The sequence below is a fragment of the Dysidea avara genome, chromosome 4 (genome assembly GCF_963678975.1).
Source record: "Dysidea avara chromosome 4, odDysAvar1.4, whole genome shotgun sequence".
NCBI classification, from domain to species: domain Eukaryota; kingdom Metazoa; phylum Porifera; class Demospongiae; order Dictyoceratida; family Dysideidae; genus Dysidea; species Dysidea avara.
Genome location: NC_089275.1, coordinates 14,181,032 through 14,197,566, shown reverse-complemented (window position 1 = coordinate 14,197,566; position 16,535 = coordinate 14,181,032). Strand labels below are relative to the sequence as shown.

Here is a 16,535-nt window from a genome sequence, read left to right as displayed (position 1 = left end):
GAATTCAGCTACAAACTAGTGACCCTGTAAAGACATCAGCTAGAAGAAGTTACGTTGAGAGAGTTCAGCTACAAAGAAACCATTATTTAAAGAGCTCAGCTGCAAAAAAACAAATCACCTATACAGAATTCAGCTACAAACAAATCACCATGTAAAGAGATCAGCAAGAAGAAGTTAACTTGTAGAGAGTTCAGCTACAAAGAAACCATCATTTAGAGAGTTCAGCTTCAAACAAATCACCTGTAGAGAGTTCAGCTACAAACAAATCTCCCTGTAGAGAGATCAGCTAGAAGAAGTTACCTTGTAGAGAGTGAAGCTACAAACAAATCACCCTATTGAAAGATCAGCTAGAAGAAGTCTCCTTGTAGAAAGTTCAGTTACAAAGAAACCACCATGTAGAGAGTTCAGCTACAAACTAGCTACCTTGTAGAGACATCAGCTAGAAAAGTTATCTTGTAGAGAGTTCAGCTACAAAGAAACCATTCTGTAAAGAGCTCAGCTGCAAACAAATCACCTGTACAGAATTCAGCTACGAACAAATCATCCTGTAGAGAGATCAGCTAGAAGAAGTTACCTTGTAGATAGTTCAGCTACAAACAAATCACCCTGTAGAGAGATCAGTTAGAAGAAATTACCTTGTAGAGAGTTCAGCTACAAAGAAACCATCATGTAGAGAGTTCAGCTGCAAAGAAATCACCCTGTAGAAAATTCTGCCAGAAACAAATTGCCCTGTAGAAAGATCAGTTAGAAGAAGTTACCTTTTAGAGAGTTCAGCTACAAAGAAACCACCTGTACAGAATTCAGCTACAAACAAATCACCTGTACAGAATTCAGCTACAAACAAATCACCTCTAGAGAGTTCAGCTACAAACAAATCTCCTTGTAGAGAGATCAGCTAGAAGAAGTTACTTTGTAGATAGTTCAGCTACAAACAAATCACCCTGTAGAAAAATCAGTTAGAAGAAGTTACTTTGTAGAGAGTTCAGCTACAAAGAAACCATTCTGTAAAGAGCTCAGCTGCAAACAAATCACCTGTAAAGAATTCAGCTACAAACAAATCACCCTGTAGAGAGATCAGCTAGAAGAAGTTACCTTGTAGATAGTTCAGCTACAAAAAATCTCCCTGTAGAGAGATCAGCTAGAAGAAATTACCTTGTAGAGAGTTCAGCTACAAAGAAACTATCATGTAGAGAGTTCAGCTGCAAAGAAATCACCACTGCCCAAATTTCAAGGCAATAGCTCTTTCCAATCTGAAGTTATCAATTGTCAAAGTTGGCAAATTGGATGTGTGTGGAGGACCCCTTTTCGCAAATCCGATCACATATGTATTTATATATAGAATTTGTACATTTACTGATAAAATATTTAAAGTACATCTACTTCATCTTTTCGTCTTCCCGTAGTAAAGAAAAAAAACATAGGTTAAAAAAGTCCCAAAGCTGGCCATAGGCCGGCTTTGGGGTATACAAATACAAAAAGAAATGAAATCTAATCCAAAACAGCCAAGCTGTAAAAAAAGTGTGCGGCCCTCAGAAAGGCTATGGTGAAAAAAGATGTGAAATCCAAGGTGGCAGCCAAGAAATGGCTGTGATGGTAGGTTAATGGTAAAAATTTTAATAACGACAATTCAGGTGAATTTTTGTGCCGCTTCACAAAATTTACCTGAATTGTCATTATTAAAATTTTTACCATTAACCTACCATCACAGCCATTTCTTGTCGCCATCTTGGATTTCACATCTTTTTTCACCATAGCCTTTCTGAGGGCCGCACACTGTTTTTACAGCTTGGCTGTTTTGGATTAGATATATGATTACTTTAGTAATTATAATATGTGTGTTTAGATATAAGACGATTCTTGATTTACACACAGAATATTGCTCCTAATAGAGCATTCAAACACACTTATAGAATGCGCATCACCAAACAAAACAGTAGTTTGTTTAGGTAATCAACGTTTAGGATAGTCTAATTAACTAAGGATATACCAGTGTACTAGTAGCTAAGTTTTACGTAAATGGATGAACAGTGTACATAAGGTCTTCCTAATAATCATTCTTTCTGTATGTAACCACCACACAGTATGTAGACTAATGAAATACGATATGTATTTACACTTTATTTGAGTATTGCATAGTTTAAACTGCACAAGTATAATTAATTTTTTTGACACAGTCACTGTGACCAAAATGCCGGCCAATCAAAATGGAGTAAACATCAGTGACATAAGTGTACGTCGCACTCTAATATCTTATGAAGGTCTTAGTGTCTCCAATTCATCAATGTATGTTACAAGATATCTTACCTACACCATTGTATATACAGTATACAACTGTGCTTTTGGTATACCACTGTTGAGTTACACTGCTAGTAATGATGACTTAATAGCTGTCAAAAGAACTGTTGCTGCAACATCTGGGGTGACAGGTGAATTTGCAGTCTCTGCATCACAACATTATGCCAGAGGCTCTCAAACAATGCAGAGCTTTCCATATAATGCTGGTGCCTCATTGCTAGAAGGATGGCTAGAACAGACATTTGATTTTGGTGATTTGGCAGTTACAATGAGCAGTACTTGTCACAGTACCACATACAACATCAGATGGCTGGGCAAAGTACTGGATTATGAGCCGCTGGTTGTTGATGGAAGTGGCTTGATACAAGAGGTAGGGAATGTTACTTCTATAACAGCACGGACAATAACTGATGGTGGAGTATTTTTGAGGCCATTTAGAGGTGATATGCTGCGACTTCCTAAGAATAATCCTCAGGTAATTTTGTAGTTAATATGTATCGTTCATGTACACACATTTTCAACTAAAGTGTATATGTAACTGCTTTAAGTAAATGCTATAGAACAAGCAAATATGCCACTAGTATACACTGAACTTAAGCTTATATAATATTATTTCAAAACTTATGAACAACTGACTAGTTTTCTTGTACACTAGTTCTTCACAAATGGACCTCACTGCACACCTAATCTTTTTTATTTCAGCTTGTACAAATGCGGTTTAGTCATGATGCCAAGGCTGATAATGCCAATATGGCCAAATACAGCTGAAGAAGGAAGGGCTTTTAGTTGGTGCATCATTTAAATCCAAAAAACTCAATTAAACATTGGTGGTCTTTGTTTGTGACCTCTGTGAAAATCAAGATACTCTAATAAAACAGTCAATGAGCAAATAATTCTTATAAAGCAGTTAGCATGATTATACGTATATTATCTAACATATACATGTTTTGCAGGTTGAGGTCATAATCAACAAAATCCCATCATCATGCAAAAATGACAACTGCAGTTTCATTTTCTCAGCTAACATGACCCCAACTGTGACTTTCATTTCTCCAATTACTGGCCAAGCTGGAACTATTGTTAATATCACTGGTAGTGATTTTACTCCAAATGTCACAAGTGTGACAATAGGTGATGCTCCTTGTTACATACTGGAAGCTGATGATAGTTTTATTTCATGCATGGCTGGTGCAAACACAGCTGGTACATATGATGTATATGTCATGATTGAGTCTAAAGGTCTTGCAGTGAGTAATGCTACATTTGAGTATACCTTAACTATTGATGGTGTGTATGACTATGATAGTGGTAGTATAGGAGGAGGTACTCTAGTCACTATACAAGGTGAGGGATTTCCAGAAGTGGATGAACGAGACATGACTGATTTTGTCAGTAAATTTGCTGTCACTGGCTTTTTAAATGATTCATTTACATCAGAAATTCCTGTCAGAGCCTTTTCTGTATGGCTTGCAGATGTAATCTGTACCATTGTAAAGTCAAATAATACACATATCACTTGCATGAGTGGTCCTCATCCACAAGGTATGGTTAATATTACAGTCAATATCAATGGCAGAACAGCTGTCCTAGAAAATGGTTTTCACTATTCAACTACAGCTACTCCTGTAATAACTGGTATCACACCTTATCATCTAGCTGTACATACAGAGACTACCATCACTATAAGGGGGTCAGGATTTGTTGGTCTGGATCAATTTCCAGAGAATGAATCAGATATTAGTGTCACAATCAGTGGTTTAAATTGTGACGTGGTAGCATACAGCAACATTACTATAACCTGCACGGCTCTACCACAAGAGCCTAACACTTACCCAGTATTTGTATGCATTGATGGATTTGGCTTTGCAGTTCAAGAATCTGCAATAACTGGTAATTCAGAATTTTTATATCCACCAGTATTTTATCAACTTCTAGTCTTTGACATAATGCCAGCAATTGGCTCAACACTTGGTGGAACTTTAATCACCATATTTGGAAGTGGATTTACTACTAACCTATCTGAAATAGAAGTCACAATTGGTGGTATTCCATGTAACATTACTGCTGCAAATTCTTCTTACATAACATGTATAACAGGCAGTACCATAAAAACTCTTACTGTACAAGCTGCATTGATAAATTCCACTTTAATCTGGGACCCATCAGTTGTTGTAATACAGCCAGGGGACACTGTAGACTGGACATGGAGTGGTGGAATTTCCCTTGATCTATTCCAGGTTGCCAATGGCTCAAGTGACTATGATGGTCAGGGATTCAGAACTGGTCATATGCGTGACGGAAGTTTTACGTATACTTTTTCAAAGTCTGGTGTGTACTTCTATGTTAGCAATTTTGATAGTTTCACACAACTTAGAGGGGAAATTATTGTTGAAGAAGTAACTCAACTTACCTTCCCAGTAATGGTGAGAATCAAGAATTATTATGCTGAATATTTCATTGAAGGCAGTCAAGAATCAGGATCAGGTTTAACAGGTCCATCAGGGTTTTATTCATCGCGATCAGGTTCATCAGAATTTTATTCATCAGGATCAGGTTCATCTGCATCAGGATCAGGTTCATCTGGATCAGGTATATCATCTTGTGAGGGTGCATCATTTCCTGAAGTTGTCACTTTTTCATACCTCTCATGTGCCACTCCAGTGGTAATTGCCATTACTCCACTCACTGCTACCCTACAAGATACAATCACCATCACAGGTGAAAGATTTTCAGATATTACTGAACTTAACACAGTGACGATAGGAGACTATGATTGTACTGTAGTAGACTCAACTCTTTTATCAATTGACTGCATTATAGAAAATGTTACTGTGCCTATCAACGAGCCACTTGCAGTGGAAGTCTCAGTATATGGTGCTGGATATGCCCTAGTTGCTATAAATGAGGAACTTAACAGGACAATCACTTTCTATGTATTCATTGACAATTACACTCCCAAAGTTGGTTCTGTCCAAGGTAATCAGGAGCTTTCAATTACAGGCTCAGGATTTCTTGATATCACAACAGTGGACATTGATGGCAATGAATGTGACATACTGTTTTACAACTACACCAATATTGTTTGCACAATTCCAGCATATTCTGGTTCAGGAGAAGAATTTCAGATTGCAGTGGTGGTAACTACTAATGGACTAGAAGCTAGGTGTGGACTATCCTCATGCTACTTCAACTACTCCATGTCATCCACACCAACAATCTCCTCAGTAGACCCTACCAGTTTTTATGGTGACACTCCCACCAATTTAACACTAACATTTGATAACTTCCTACCTCTTTCACCATATAATGTGACAGTTGGATACTACTCTTGTGATGTCATAGAAATATCTAACTTGTCTATTATTTGTACACTTTATCCTATTCCAGCTGGAGATTACACTTTGAGAGTTGTCACATCTTCTGGTGAGGCCACGTTCACTATATCTCCTAGAGTAACAAGTGTAGCTCAACTGACATCACTCAATCCATCAACTGGCAGTGTTGAGGGTGGCAACACCATAGTAATTATGGGTAGTGGATTTTCTAGTGAGCCATCTGATGTTACTGTGTTAATTGGTGAACAAAATTGTCAAGTTGTGTATAGTAATTACTCTGTGGTTCACTGTATTGTACCACCGATTAAAGTTAGGCATAACACTGTAAGAGTCATGGTCAATGATGTTGTCTTTCCTACTGCTCCCTATAATTACAATACAGCTGAAACGTCTCCACAGATTGCATCCATCAGTCCAACTTCAGGCCAACATGGTGATAATGTAACTATTTCTGGAGAGCTGTTTACTACAAATGCTGTAAACAATGTGGTTATTATCGGTGGCATTTACTGCATCACATATTCCACATCTGAAACAGAAATTAACTGCACTGTGGGACCAGCACTTGCTGGATCTTATCAGGTTAATATCTTGGTAACTGGTGTAGGATTTGCTGTAGGTGACACTAATTTTCTGTACGTGTTGAGAGTTTCTACAGTATCCCCAATGCAAGGAAGTTTTGCTGGCAAAAATACTCTTACTGTCTCCGGTGTGGGGTTTGAGCCAGCTTCAACATTTATCACAATCTGCAATCAATCCTGTATTCCTACTAATGATCCTCCTAGTTTAACCATGTTAAATTGTGAAGTACCAAGTTTTACCTACACTGGATCAGATGTAGTCTGTGATGTTATCGTGACTGGTAGGAGTACTAGTTATGTAATACAAGATGGGTATACCTACATGGATAGCTTAACACCAAAAGTCACAAGCATACATCCACTAATGGGAGGAACAGCTGGAGGAACTACATTAACAATAACAGGCAGTGGATTTTCACCAAGTGCTAATGTAACTATCAGTGAAGTAGTGTGTTCTGTCATCTCATTGAATGATTCAACAATTACCTGCCAAACTGGTGCCATTGGCAGAACTGTTAAAAGTGAAGTACTGGTTAATGTTGAGGGAAACTTTGCTGAGTCTGGAGGACTTACATTTTTCTATGTAGATTTATGGAGTTCTGTGTACACTTGGGGAGGAGAATCGCCACCAGTAGAAGGTGACTTTGTGGTAGTACCAAAAGGACAGACTTTAGCACTTGATGTACATACTCCCATCTTGTCATTTCTTCTCATTCAAGGAGGAACTGTGATGTTCCTTGATACTCAAGATGTCAGCTTGCATACTCAGTTTGTACTGATCACAGATAATGGCGCCTTGCAGGTGGGAACTGAAGATGAGCCTTTTACCCATAAAGCAGAAATAGTCCTTTATGGTCATGTTTTGTCTCAAGAGATACCAATATATGGTGCTAAGACATTAGCTGTTCGTCACGGAACACTGGACCTGCATGGTTTTCCACTCAATGTAACATGGACTAAACTTGACACTACTGCAAATGCAGGAGATACCATGATTACTTTACAAGAAGCTGTACCATGGGAAGTTGGTGGAAAAATTGTCATAGCATCAACTAGCTATAGTCAAAGGGAAAATGAAGAAGTAGAAATCACTGCTATTGATGGGTCAAGGACTGTACTGACTATTAATCCTCCATTACGTTACAAGCACTTGTCTGTTAAGCAAACAATAGCTGGACAATACATTGATACTAGTGCTGAAGTAGGTTACTTGACCAGAAATGTAGTTTTCAAAGGTAACAGGATAGAGGAATGGGTTACCACAATACCAGCATGTCCACAAGGATTTAATCCAGGCCAGTTTGCTATACAGACATGCTTCCTAGGAAGGTTTGGAGAAGAAACTGGTAGTGATCAATTTGGAGGACAAATCATGTTACATGCACCAGTACAAAATCAGAAGCTGGTAACAGGGAGGATTGAATATGTTGAAGTGACTCATGCTGGACAAGCTTTTAAGCTTGGTCGCTATCCAATACATTTCCATCTCAATGGAGATGTTAGTGGATCATACGTGAGGGGATGTGGTATCCACCACACTTTCAACAGAGCTGTTACCATCCATGCTGTCAACAATTTGTTGGTTGAAAAGAATGTTGCTTACAATATAATGGGACATGCTTACTTTTTAGAAGATGGAGTGGAAGTAGGTAACATAATTCAAGATAACCTTGGTGTGTTTGTGAGAGGTTCCAGTAGTTTACTTAATGTTGATGTAACACCTGCTACTTTCTGGGTTGTCAACCCAAACAATATAATAAGGAGGAATGCAGCTGCTGGTGGCAGTCATTTTGGATTCTGGTATCGATTGGAGAGGCATCCTAGTGGTCCATCATTTACTACAACAATATGCCCACAAAATGTTCCGTTAAGGGAATTCAATAACAACAGTGCACACTCATTTGGCTGGTATGGTTTGTGGGTGTTTCAAACATATTTCCCCAAAGTAAATGGTGCGTGTAATGGTGGGGCAGACCAACCTGCTGTCTTTAATAGACTACTGGCTTGGAAGAACAACCGAGGAATTGAATTCCATTTAAGGGTCGGAGCATTACAAGTACATGATTCTATAATGTTAGACAATGGTGCTGCTGGCATTGAGATTGCGGAAAATTATGGTGCATGGGGTGAACAAGGACCACTAATTAAAAACACACTCATCGTTGGCCATAGTGACCTTAATTCTGGCAACAGTAGGTTTTGTACTGGTACAGGCTTGAAGGGACCGCGATCTTATTTTTTAACAGTCTCTAATACTACCTTTGTTAACTTTGATCGATCAGGTTGTGTAGCATTTGGAGCATGTTCAGCCTGTGGGGGCTCACAAGGTGGCTTCATTGCAAGATACGAAAAACTCACCTTCATCAATTCTCCAAATATGGCAAAATGGCAATGGAATCATGAGTTTATACATAGGGACTTAGATGGTTCATTGACTGACATTCCAGGTGGGGCACTAGTCCCATATAGCGGTGTACAACCACCTGATAACTGTACTCGACATCAAGGTAGCAGTTCAGTACACCCTGGCAGTGTCTGTGATGCCACTATTGGCTTTGTAAGAGTAGCCATACACAGTGTGACACCGTCTATTATATCAAAAAGACCATTACACATGACCAATGAACATGGAACCACTTCTCTACCCTACTCGAAAAGTAGACTAATTGGGCCACCTGGGCTAATGGGTTTACTACCTGAGAATTATGAATATCACATAAGATGGGACAATTTTGAACACTTGGCAAATATTTCATATACTATGATCATCAATGGTTTAAAGGAAAATGACTACTTTTTGATTACTCGCAACTACTCTCAGCCAGTAGATAGGGTTACTATAAATGGAGTGGTACGTTCTGCAATCAGCACAAAACCAGATCCTGCTGTCCACAATACAGGCGACTGGTACATTGATGAATCCTTTGTTCTTACTTATTTGGTGAAAGGTCAACCTGGTGGAGGACAGCTTTCTATTACATATAGGACAATACGTTGTTACTTCAAAGACTGCATTGCGCCTACACCACCACCAACTCCAACTCCAACACCATCTGTACCTCCAGATGCTCCTAACAATCTGACACAAAACTGGTCAAATGATTCAATATGGGATGAAGGGCAGGTGCCTAAAGAGGGTGATGGAGTTTTTATTAAATGTTCTTCACATGTCATTTTGGATATACCGATCCCAAGACTTGCTAACCTTACTATTTGTGGGATACTAGAACTCTTAGATGCATTAAATCACACAATTGAAGCAGACTTTATACTTATCGATGGAGGGAAATTAGTGGTTGGGTCACCAACTCAACCATTTCAAAACATGGCCACCTTTACTTTACATGGCAACAAAACTTCACGAGAAGTTATACTACCACCATCTGGACCAGTCCTTGGAGCAAAAGCTATTGGTGTATTTGGGCAACTAAGTCTCCATGGCCAGCAAAGACTTGTTATTTGGACACATTTAGCGCAGACAGTACTTCCAGGATCTGACACAATAGAAGTGGTTGACACTCCAGACTGGAGAGTAGGAGAAGAGATAATAATAGCATCAACTTCTTATGAAATGTTACATACAGAAAAGTTTCACATTCTTGATATATCAGGCAAGAACATCACATTAAATGGCACAATAAGATATAAACACCTGGGTGAAGAGACTATTATAGACGGTCATACATTAATACAGAGAGCTGAAGTAGGTCTCTTGACAAGAAATATCAAAATACAGAGTGGAGATTTGGCTACAACTGAAAAGCAATCATTTGGATGCAGAATCTTTGTTAGTTCATATATTTTTCGAGTAAGGCGTATTGGAAATGCACATCTAGATGGAGTAGAAATCAGCAATTGTGGACAAGTAGAATATGCTGATTCATTTGATCCACGCTTTTCATTAGCTATATCAAACACCAGAAGTATAACTAACACTGAAATTACATACATTAGAAGAAGCAGTATTCATGATGGCTACAATATTGGCATTGGTGTATTTGCATCAGACAATGTATTGATCTCTGATAATGTCATTCATAGTACTGTTGGTCCTTCAGTGGTTTTACAAGGATCGGGTCACACACTGGAAAAAACAATGGCAACTGTTGCCTTATTTCCTGGGACATATCCTGGGATTGAGGATACTGAAAATCCTCAGTGGACTGCAAATTTTGTGCTGAATGATGCAAGAAACCTGGAAATGGTTGGAAATGCAGCTGCAGGTGGTGCAAGGGCAGGTTTCCACATAAATGGTGAATCGTGCAATTCTCCAGTAGTGAATGGTACTCCTCGATGGGAAGGAAATGTGGCTCATTCCACATTACATGGAATACATGTTGGATATAGTGATGGGATGTCTCCATGCTTTGAGCTCAGTTACTTCACAATTTACAGCTGTTATCACTATGGAATATTCACATATACTCAACCAGAAGTTTACATACATAATAATGTTTTGGTTGATAACAAGGCAGCCATCCTATCATACGTATTTTCTCCAAGCTCTCTGTCACATCAGAAATCAACAAAGAAGATAAGGATTGAAAACACCATCATTATTGGTGCTAGTCCATATCTATCATTAGCAGATGACAGCATAGTTCCAAGGGTGTCTTCTGCACCTGGTTCATCCTCTCCTATGCTAGCACCAGGAGGTGGCCATGTTGGAATAATTCTGTCTAGTTTTCCTTCTAGTGAGGGACATTTCCCTACATCTTCTTGGACTGCAGTCATTTCATATCCAGCATTAAGTGGCTTGACAACCTTAAATGATGTAACATTCATAAATTTTGTCACACGAAACACTAAACGTGATGTTGTTTTTAAGAGTAATCCTGCAAGTCAAGACTGTCAACATCCAACCTATGTATCCAACATTACACTGATTAATGTTGATAGCAATTCATTGTACTTTAATCATAGACCAAGTCTTGGTAAAGTAAATCCTTCTGACTGCGTTGACCTGGACTGTGATGCACAGAAACACATTCTTATAAAGGATTTAGATGGGTCACTGTTGAATTCTGGTTCTGATGGGACAATTATATCACAAGCAGAGTTTGAATGGGGTGGAGATCCCAGAAGAGGTCTTGGAGATTACCGTATTCCGAGAGTATTAACTGCTGATCCAAGAAATGGCTTACCAATTCCAGTAAATGACTTGTTTCCTCTCAAAGGAATTGTGAGAGGTGGTAATAGATCCGAATCCAACTGCACATGGATGTCACAGTGGAATGCCTACAAATGTACTGGACTAGACCATCTAATGTTTATCTTTGAGAGTTTAGATGGAGACACAGAAGTGAGAAGGCTGTCACCATTTGCTCTGGCTGCTAATGGCTTTATTGATATACTCAATGGACCACAAGATCATGGATGGTGTGGTGGCTACACTTGTCAAGAAAGAATTTCAACATTTTATGGCATCATTGCTCCAGGACTAAACTATGAAATTGCCCTAACTAGTACTAATCCACAAAACATGAGATTTCACTTGTTGTACGCTGAAGAAAGTGATACTATAAGAATTGCATTTGTGTACACTAGTGCACAAAGATTAGATGTCTACTATGGAAATACTTTAGTCCATGCAAAAAATGTAGAAGTGGATAAAAATGGAGAGCTATTATATAATTCCAAAGATCCCAGATTACCAGATGATCAGTTTATTCCTACACTTGATGATCCAGCAGGGTCTAACTTTTATGAAAGATCTGTCAAAAGGTTGTACTTCATCCTTCGTGGCAATACACCCATTACTATTAGAACAGCTCCTGTAATCCAGTTGGCAATTCATCTTCCTCCTGTTACTGTTGATGATTTTTTTGAAGAGAACTTGATTTTTAATCTTGCTACTTTGCTTGGTATTGATATGAGCAGAATCAAAGTTGTGAATGTTATCTCAGAAGCTAGCAACCGCAAGCGACAAGTAGAAGGTACTTCTGTGGAAATAGAGATTGGTAATCCACCTGAAACTACTCTTACTAATGAAAACGACACAGCAACTAATGAAACTACCACCACTGATCCAAATGCTCTAGATTTTGATGCTCTTGAGAATGTCACTAGTATGGTAGCTGAGGTTATTCAAACTGGTCAGCTGGAGGAAATGCTCAATGTATCTATTTTATCTGCTGATGTACAGCCACCAGTGGCACCATCAGTAGATCCTACTGGAGGTGTACGAGCAACACCAGAAACAGGTGGTCCACAACCAGGAGAAGTTGAGAATGGTACACTAACTTTTGCAGAAAAGCAGAGTGCTGAACAGCCTAATGAAACTGGTTCAATTACATTAGCTATTCCAAAAGAACTTCGACTGCTATCTCAACCCACCGGTGGCATTGAGGGGCTGTCACTGACTCCTACTCCAATCCTTGCTGTGTATGACAATAATGGAGAAGTAGTTACTAATCTTGGAATAGTTGATCCATGGGTGGCATCTATAAATGTATCCAGCACTGGTCAGAACAGTGTTCAAGTGGTGCCTAGCATGAAGACCATCTTTACTGGGGGATATGCTAATCTTACTAATGTTTCCATCAGTCATCCAGGCTTTGGTTATGTTCTTACATTCACAATTACTGATCCACCAGTGGAATTTTTTACCGTTGAAACTGCTCCATTTGATGTTTCACAAAGAGAAATGGTTATTGGCATCTTTGAGGCCCCTCAATCTGGTAGCACTGCATTAGAATTGTCCCCATATCCTATTGTAGAACTAATTGATAAAGGAATCATGAAAAGAGTTTCTAATGTTGGATGGAGAGGCAGAAGATGGTTTGCTAAATTAGTGGTGAAGACTACTGGAAATGAATTAACTGGTCTAGAATGGAAAGCTGAATTTGACAGTAATAATGCTACTGCTACATTCAGTGAAGTACTGATAACTACACCAGGAAGATACCTGATGGAGTTCACTGCATTTACTAGTCCAGACTCTGACATCATTGTCACTGGGGCAGACTATACCATAAAAATCATTGTATATCCTTCAGCAAAAATGGGCTTTGTACTTGATGCTGACTTTGACTCTGTAGTTGGTGATAATGAGACACCATTTGTTGCTTCAGTTCATAGTAAACTGTCTGATATTCTTCCTGATGTCACAATCTATAATATTTCAGTAGCCAAGGGAAGTATTGTGATTGTTTTCTATGTTCAATCTGAGAACAGAAAAGATGTTATTGATGCCATAAGGATATTCACCAATACAGATATTACCATTGACCTTAACGGACAGACTTATTTTGCTATCAACAAAACAACACAATTCATAGGTGTTACTGGTGGATCTGATGACGATGATGAAATTAACAGAGAAGTTATCATTATTATTGCTGCAGTAGGCGGTACAGCTCTACTGTTGGTATCTTGCATACTGGCCTTTGTTTCCTATCGATGCTACAAGAGAAGTCATTCTAGAGTGTGGAAGATTCCTGTTGCACCTAGCAAAGACACACGTGACAATACAAAGAAATACACGATACGAGAGATTTACTGGCAAACACCCACACAAGCTTATGTTGAACAAAATGATTATACAACATTTCTCAGTGCCAGCAATAAAGTTGAACAAAAAGATAGCTGTGATCAGCTTACAATCTCTAATCCAGGGATAACTGAAGATGATGATACTGAAAGTGCTTTGTAGACAACTAAGTAATGTTTTGTTGCACAACAGTTACCATTTATACTAACATTGTTATTGACACAGTACACGCATGCATACTGTAGAAATTCCTTGCAGGCAAGGTGTAGTTACGCTTTTACACTGAACTCTACAAATGTTTCTTGTCATTATTCATTCTGCAATTGTATTGATTTTAAATGCTTGCATTCAGCATAGCTATTATCATTGTATTATATGTAGCATTGTATTTTCATGCTCTATAACTTGCATTGTACTTCACTGTGTATTGATGTCACAACAATCAACGCTGCAACATACATATGTTCATGGAATTCTGTGTTATTTATACTATTACTTTTCATGACATCTAGAGCTATTATACATATTATACTGAGATATCAAGTAGTACTGTATATTAAGGGTCAATACTTTTCTGGCCAAAATATCAAAACCAGCCTCACAATACCTTCATGGCTCCTTGGCAGTATTGGTTAAGTACAGCCAAGCCCAAAAGTGCATTTAGTACAATCTGAAATGCTTCCAAAAAGTTGCTACGAAATTTTAAAAATCTTATAGTGGAATTTCTACTGCCTGACTGACTGACTGACTGACTGACTGACTGACTGACTGACTGACTGACTGACTGACTGACTGACTGACTGACTGACTGACTGACTGACTGACTGACTGACTGACTGACTGACTGACTGACTGACTGACTGACTGACTAATGCCTTTAGGCAAGCATAACTAGATAAAGGCTAAGAATATGGGTTTGACTGTTTGATGTCACTTCAGCCTGACAAGTGCCTTTTGGCATACTGCAGTATGTAAAATACATGCTTCATGGACTTAGCTGTGTCCTCCTTTGTGTCCTATTTATTATTGCTGATACCGTATAGCCTAAATAATCCGAGGGGAAAAGTTTTGTTGATTTTGCAGTTTTGGGTGTTATCATAAAAAATGTTACCCTTGAAATATTTTGACCTCCATATAATCTAATACATTTTGGGAGTGATTGCAAATCTGCGAAAATTATATTTTTAGCAACATTGCTCAACCTCAAAATATTTGCCCCTTGAAATATTTAGGCTATATGGTAGTGCGAAGTGTCAATTTGTGGTAGCACTGCATGATTATGGCTTCCCTACGAATCATTTGAGCTTTCTGTTGTGATTGGATTGATTGCAAAGGTCCTTCTCTAAGTGTTCTTTATTGACAACACTGTGTAGCATACTGTAGCTGAAATGAACATACAGTATAATGACCACTTCGCTAATTCAGTAATGATAGAGTTGGGTGCATTCAGATGAAAACAATAAACCAGGCACCATTCCTTCTGTTATAATGTGGTATGCATGGGTTCACCAGTCGTAATAATGCTACAAAAAAGAAACAAACAAGTATAAGAATTTTGATTAGGGATCACAGAAATTAAAAGTAGTGAAACAAGGGAGGTTGCATGGCAACACCTGAAGATATACTAGTGAACATTAAATCCCTAATTCAGTTGTGAACAGGAGAGTTAGAGTAAAAGTGAAAGTAGTATGGGTTAGTCCTGAAGGCAGCTAGTTTAGAGGCATGTTTCCCCAAGAAAGTTTCATGTACTTTTGGGCTGCAATACAGTGTGCAAGGTGCTAGCTAGCTATCTGACAAGAGTTCAATATTAGGATAAAACTAGACACTGACTAAAAAGCACCTCTTTAACTATTTAACCTTATTCATTAATAAGGAGATAAACTGTAAGGAATGTTTTGAAAGTAGTTACAAAGAGAATTAAAGCCAAAACTAAATATAATTTCTTTTTAGAGGCCCTTACTATGAAGGAGGGAGTGGACATGAAGCTGTTCTGGCAAGATTCTGGGTGAAAGACAAGTTAGATAAGTGTCGTTTCTACTATTTGTTGCCATTACTATTGTCATCAAGTAATGTACTGCATGTTTAGTTTGTTACTATTTTTATTTTTTACTTCATCAAGTTTTGATTATTTTTACAACCAAAAAAGTGGTGAGGCTCTGGCCTCAATGGTTGCACCTACTCTGACACCCTTGGTCGTGGGTATTGACTGAGGATTTAATGTCGACTAGTATCTCTTCAGGTGTAGGTGACCTCCCTTGTTTCACTACTTTTTCTATGATCCCTAATCAACCTTAAAAGTTTAATTTCCCCTTAATACAGGTTGTAATAAAAATCGTATTATGTTACTGGTACTAACATGAAGCCAATAGCTTTATAGTTTACTGTCTGAGATTTTGAATACATACAACTAACACTACAATACATCAAAGTATCAGGCACCAATATAAGTGTGGGTATAGTTGCATTGACTAAGTTCTGTAGCAACAATAGCTATATGTTGTACATATATCAGGTATGTGACACTCCTTCTACTGTGATACAAGAACCTATTGAGGACTAGGATTCATACATGATATCATGTGTCCATGATAGTTGTAATGTGTGTAGGTATTGGAAAGAATCCTGGAATTCCTGCAGACAAATGACTGGTTTAACAACTTCATAGCTGTATCATACTGTACACACACACACCGTGCATACAGCATTTGTATCTACATAATATGTATACATATAGTACCTCATTGTTTCACATTCACATTAAATTTGTCATCATTATAGTTATTTGAATGACATATGTACACAGTGTACACAACACAAATATTTACAACACAA

At 38.3% G+C, this 16,535-nt stretch overlaps 1 protein-coding gene across 1 annotated transcript in view; it reads left to right on the top strand.

Moving 5' to 3' along the window:
- Nucleotides 1-14,169, top strand: part of LOC136253579 (fibrocystin-L-like) — a 36,287-nt gene extending 22,118 nt beyond the window's left edge. The window contains exons 20-22 of the mRNA XM_066046245.1: nucleotides 2,175-2,770; nucleotides 3,249-3,687; nucleotides 3,748-14,169. Of these exons, the coding sequence (XP_065902317.1) occupies nucleotides 2,175-2,770; nucleotides 3,249-3,687; nucleotides 3,748-13,865 (11,153 nt within the window). The 3' untranslated portion in view covers nucleotides 13,866-14,169. The remainder of the gene's footprint in view (nucleotides 1-2,174; nucleotides 2,771-3,248; nucleotides 3,688-3,747) is intronic.
- The last annotated feature ends 2,366 nt before the right edge of the window (nucleotides 14,170-16,535 follow it).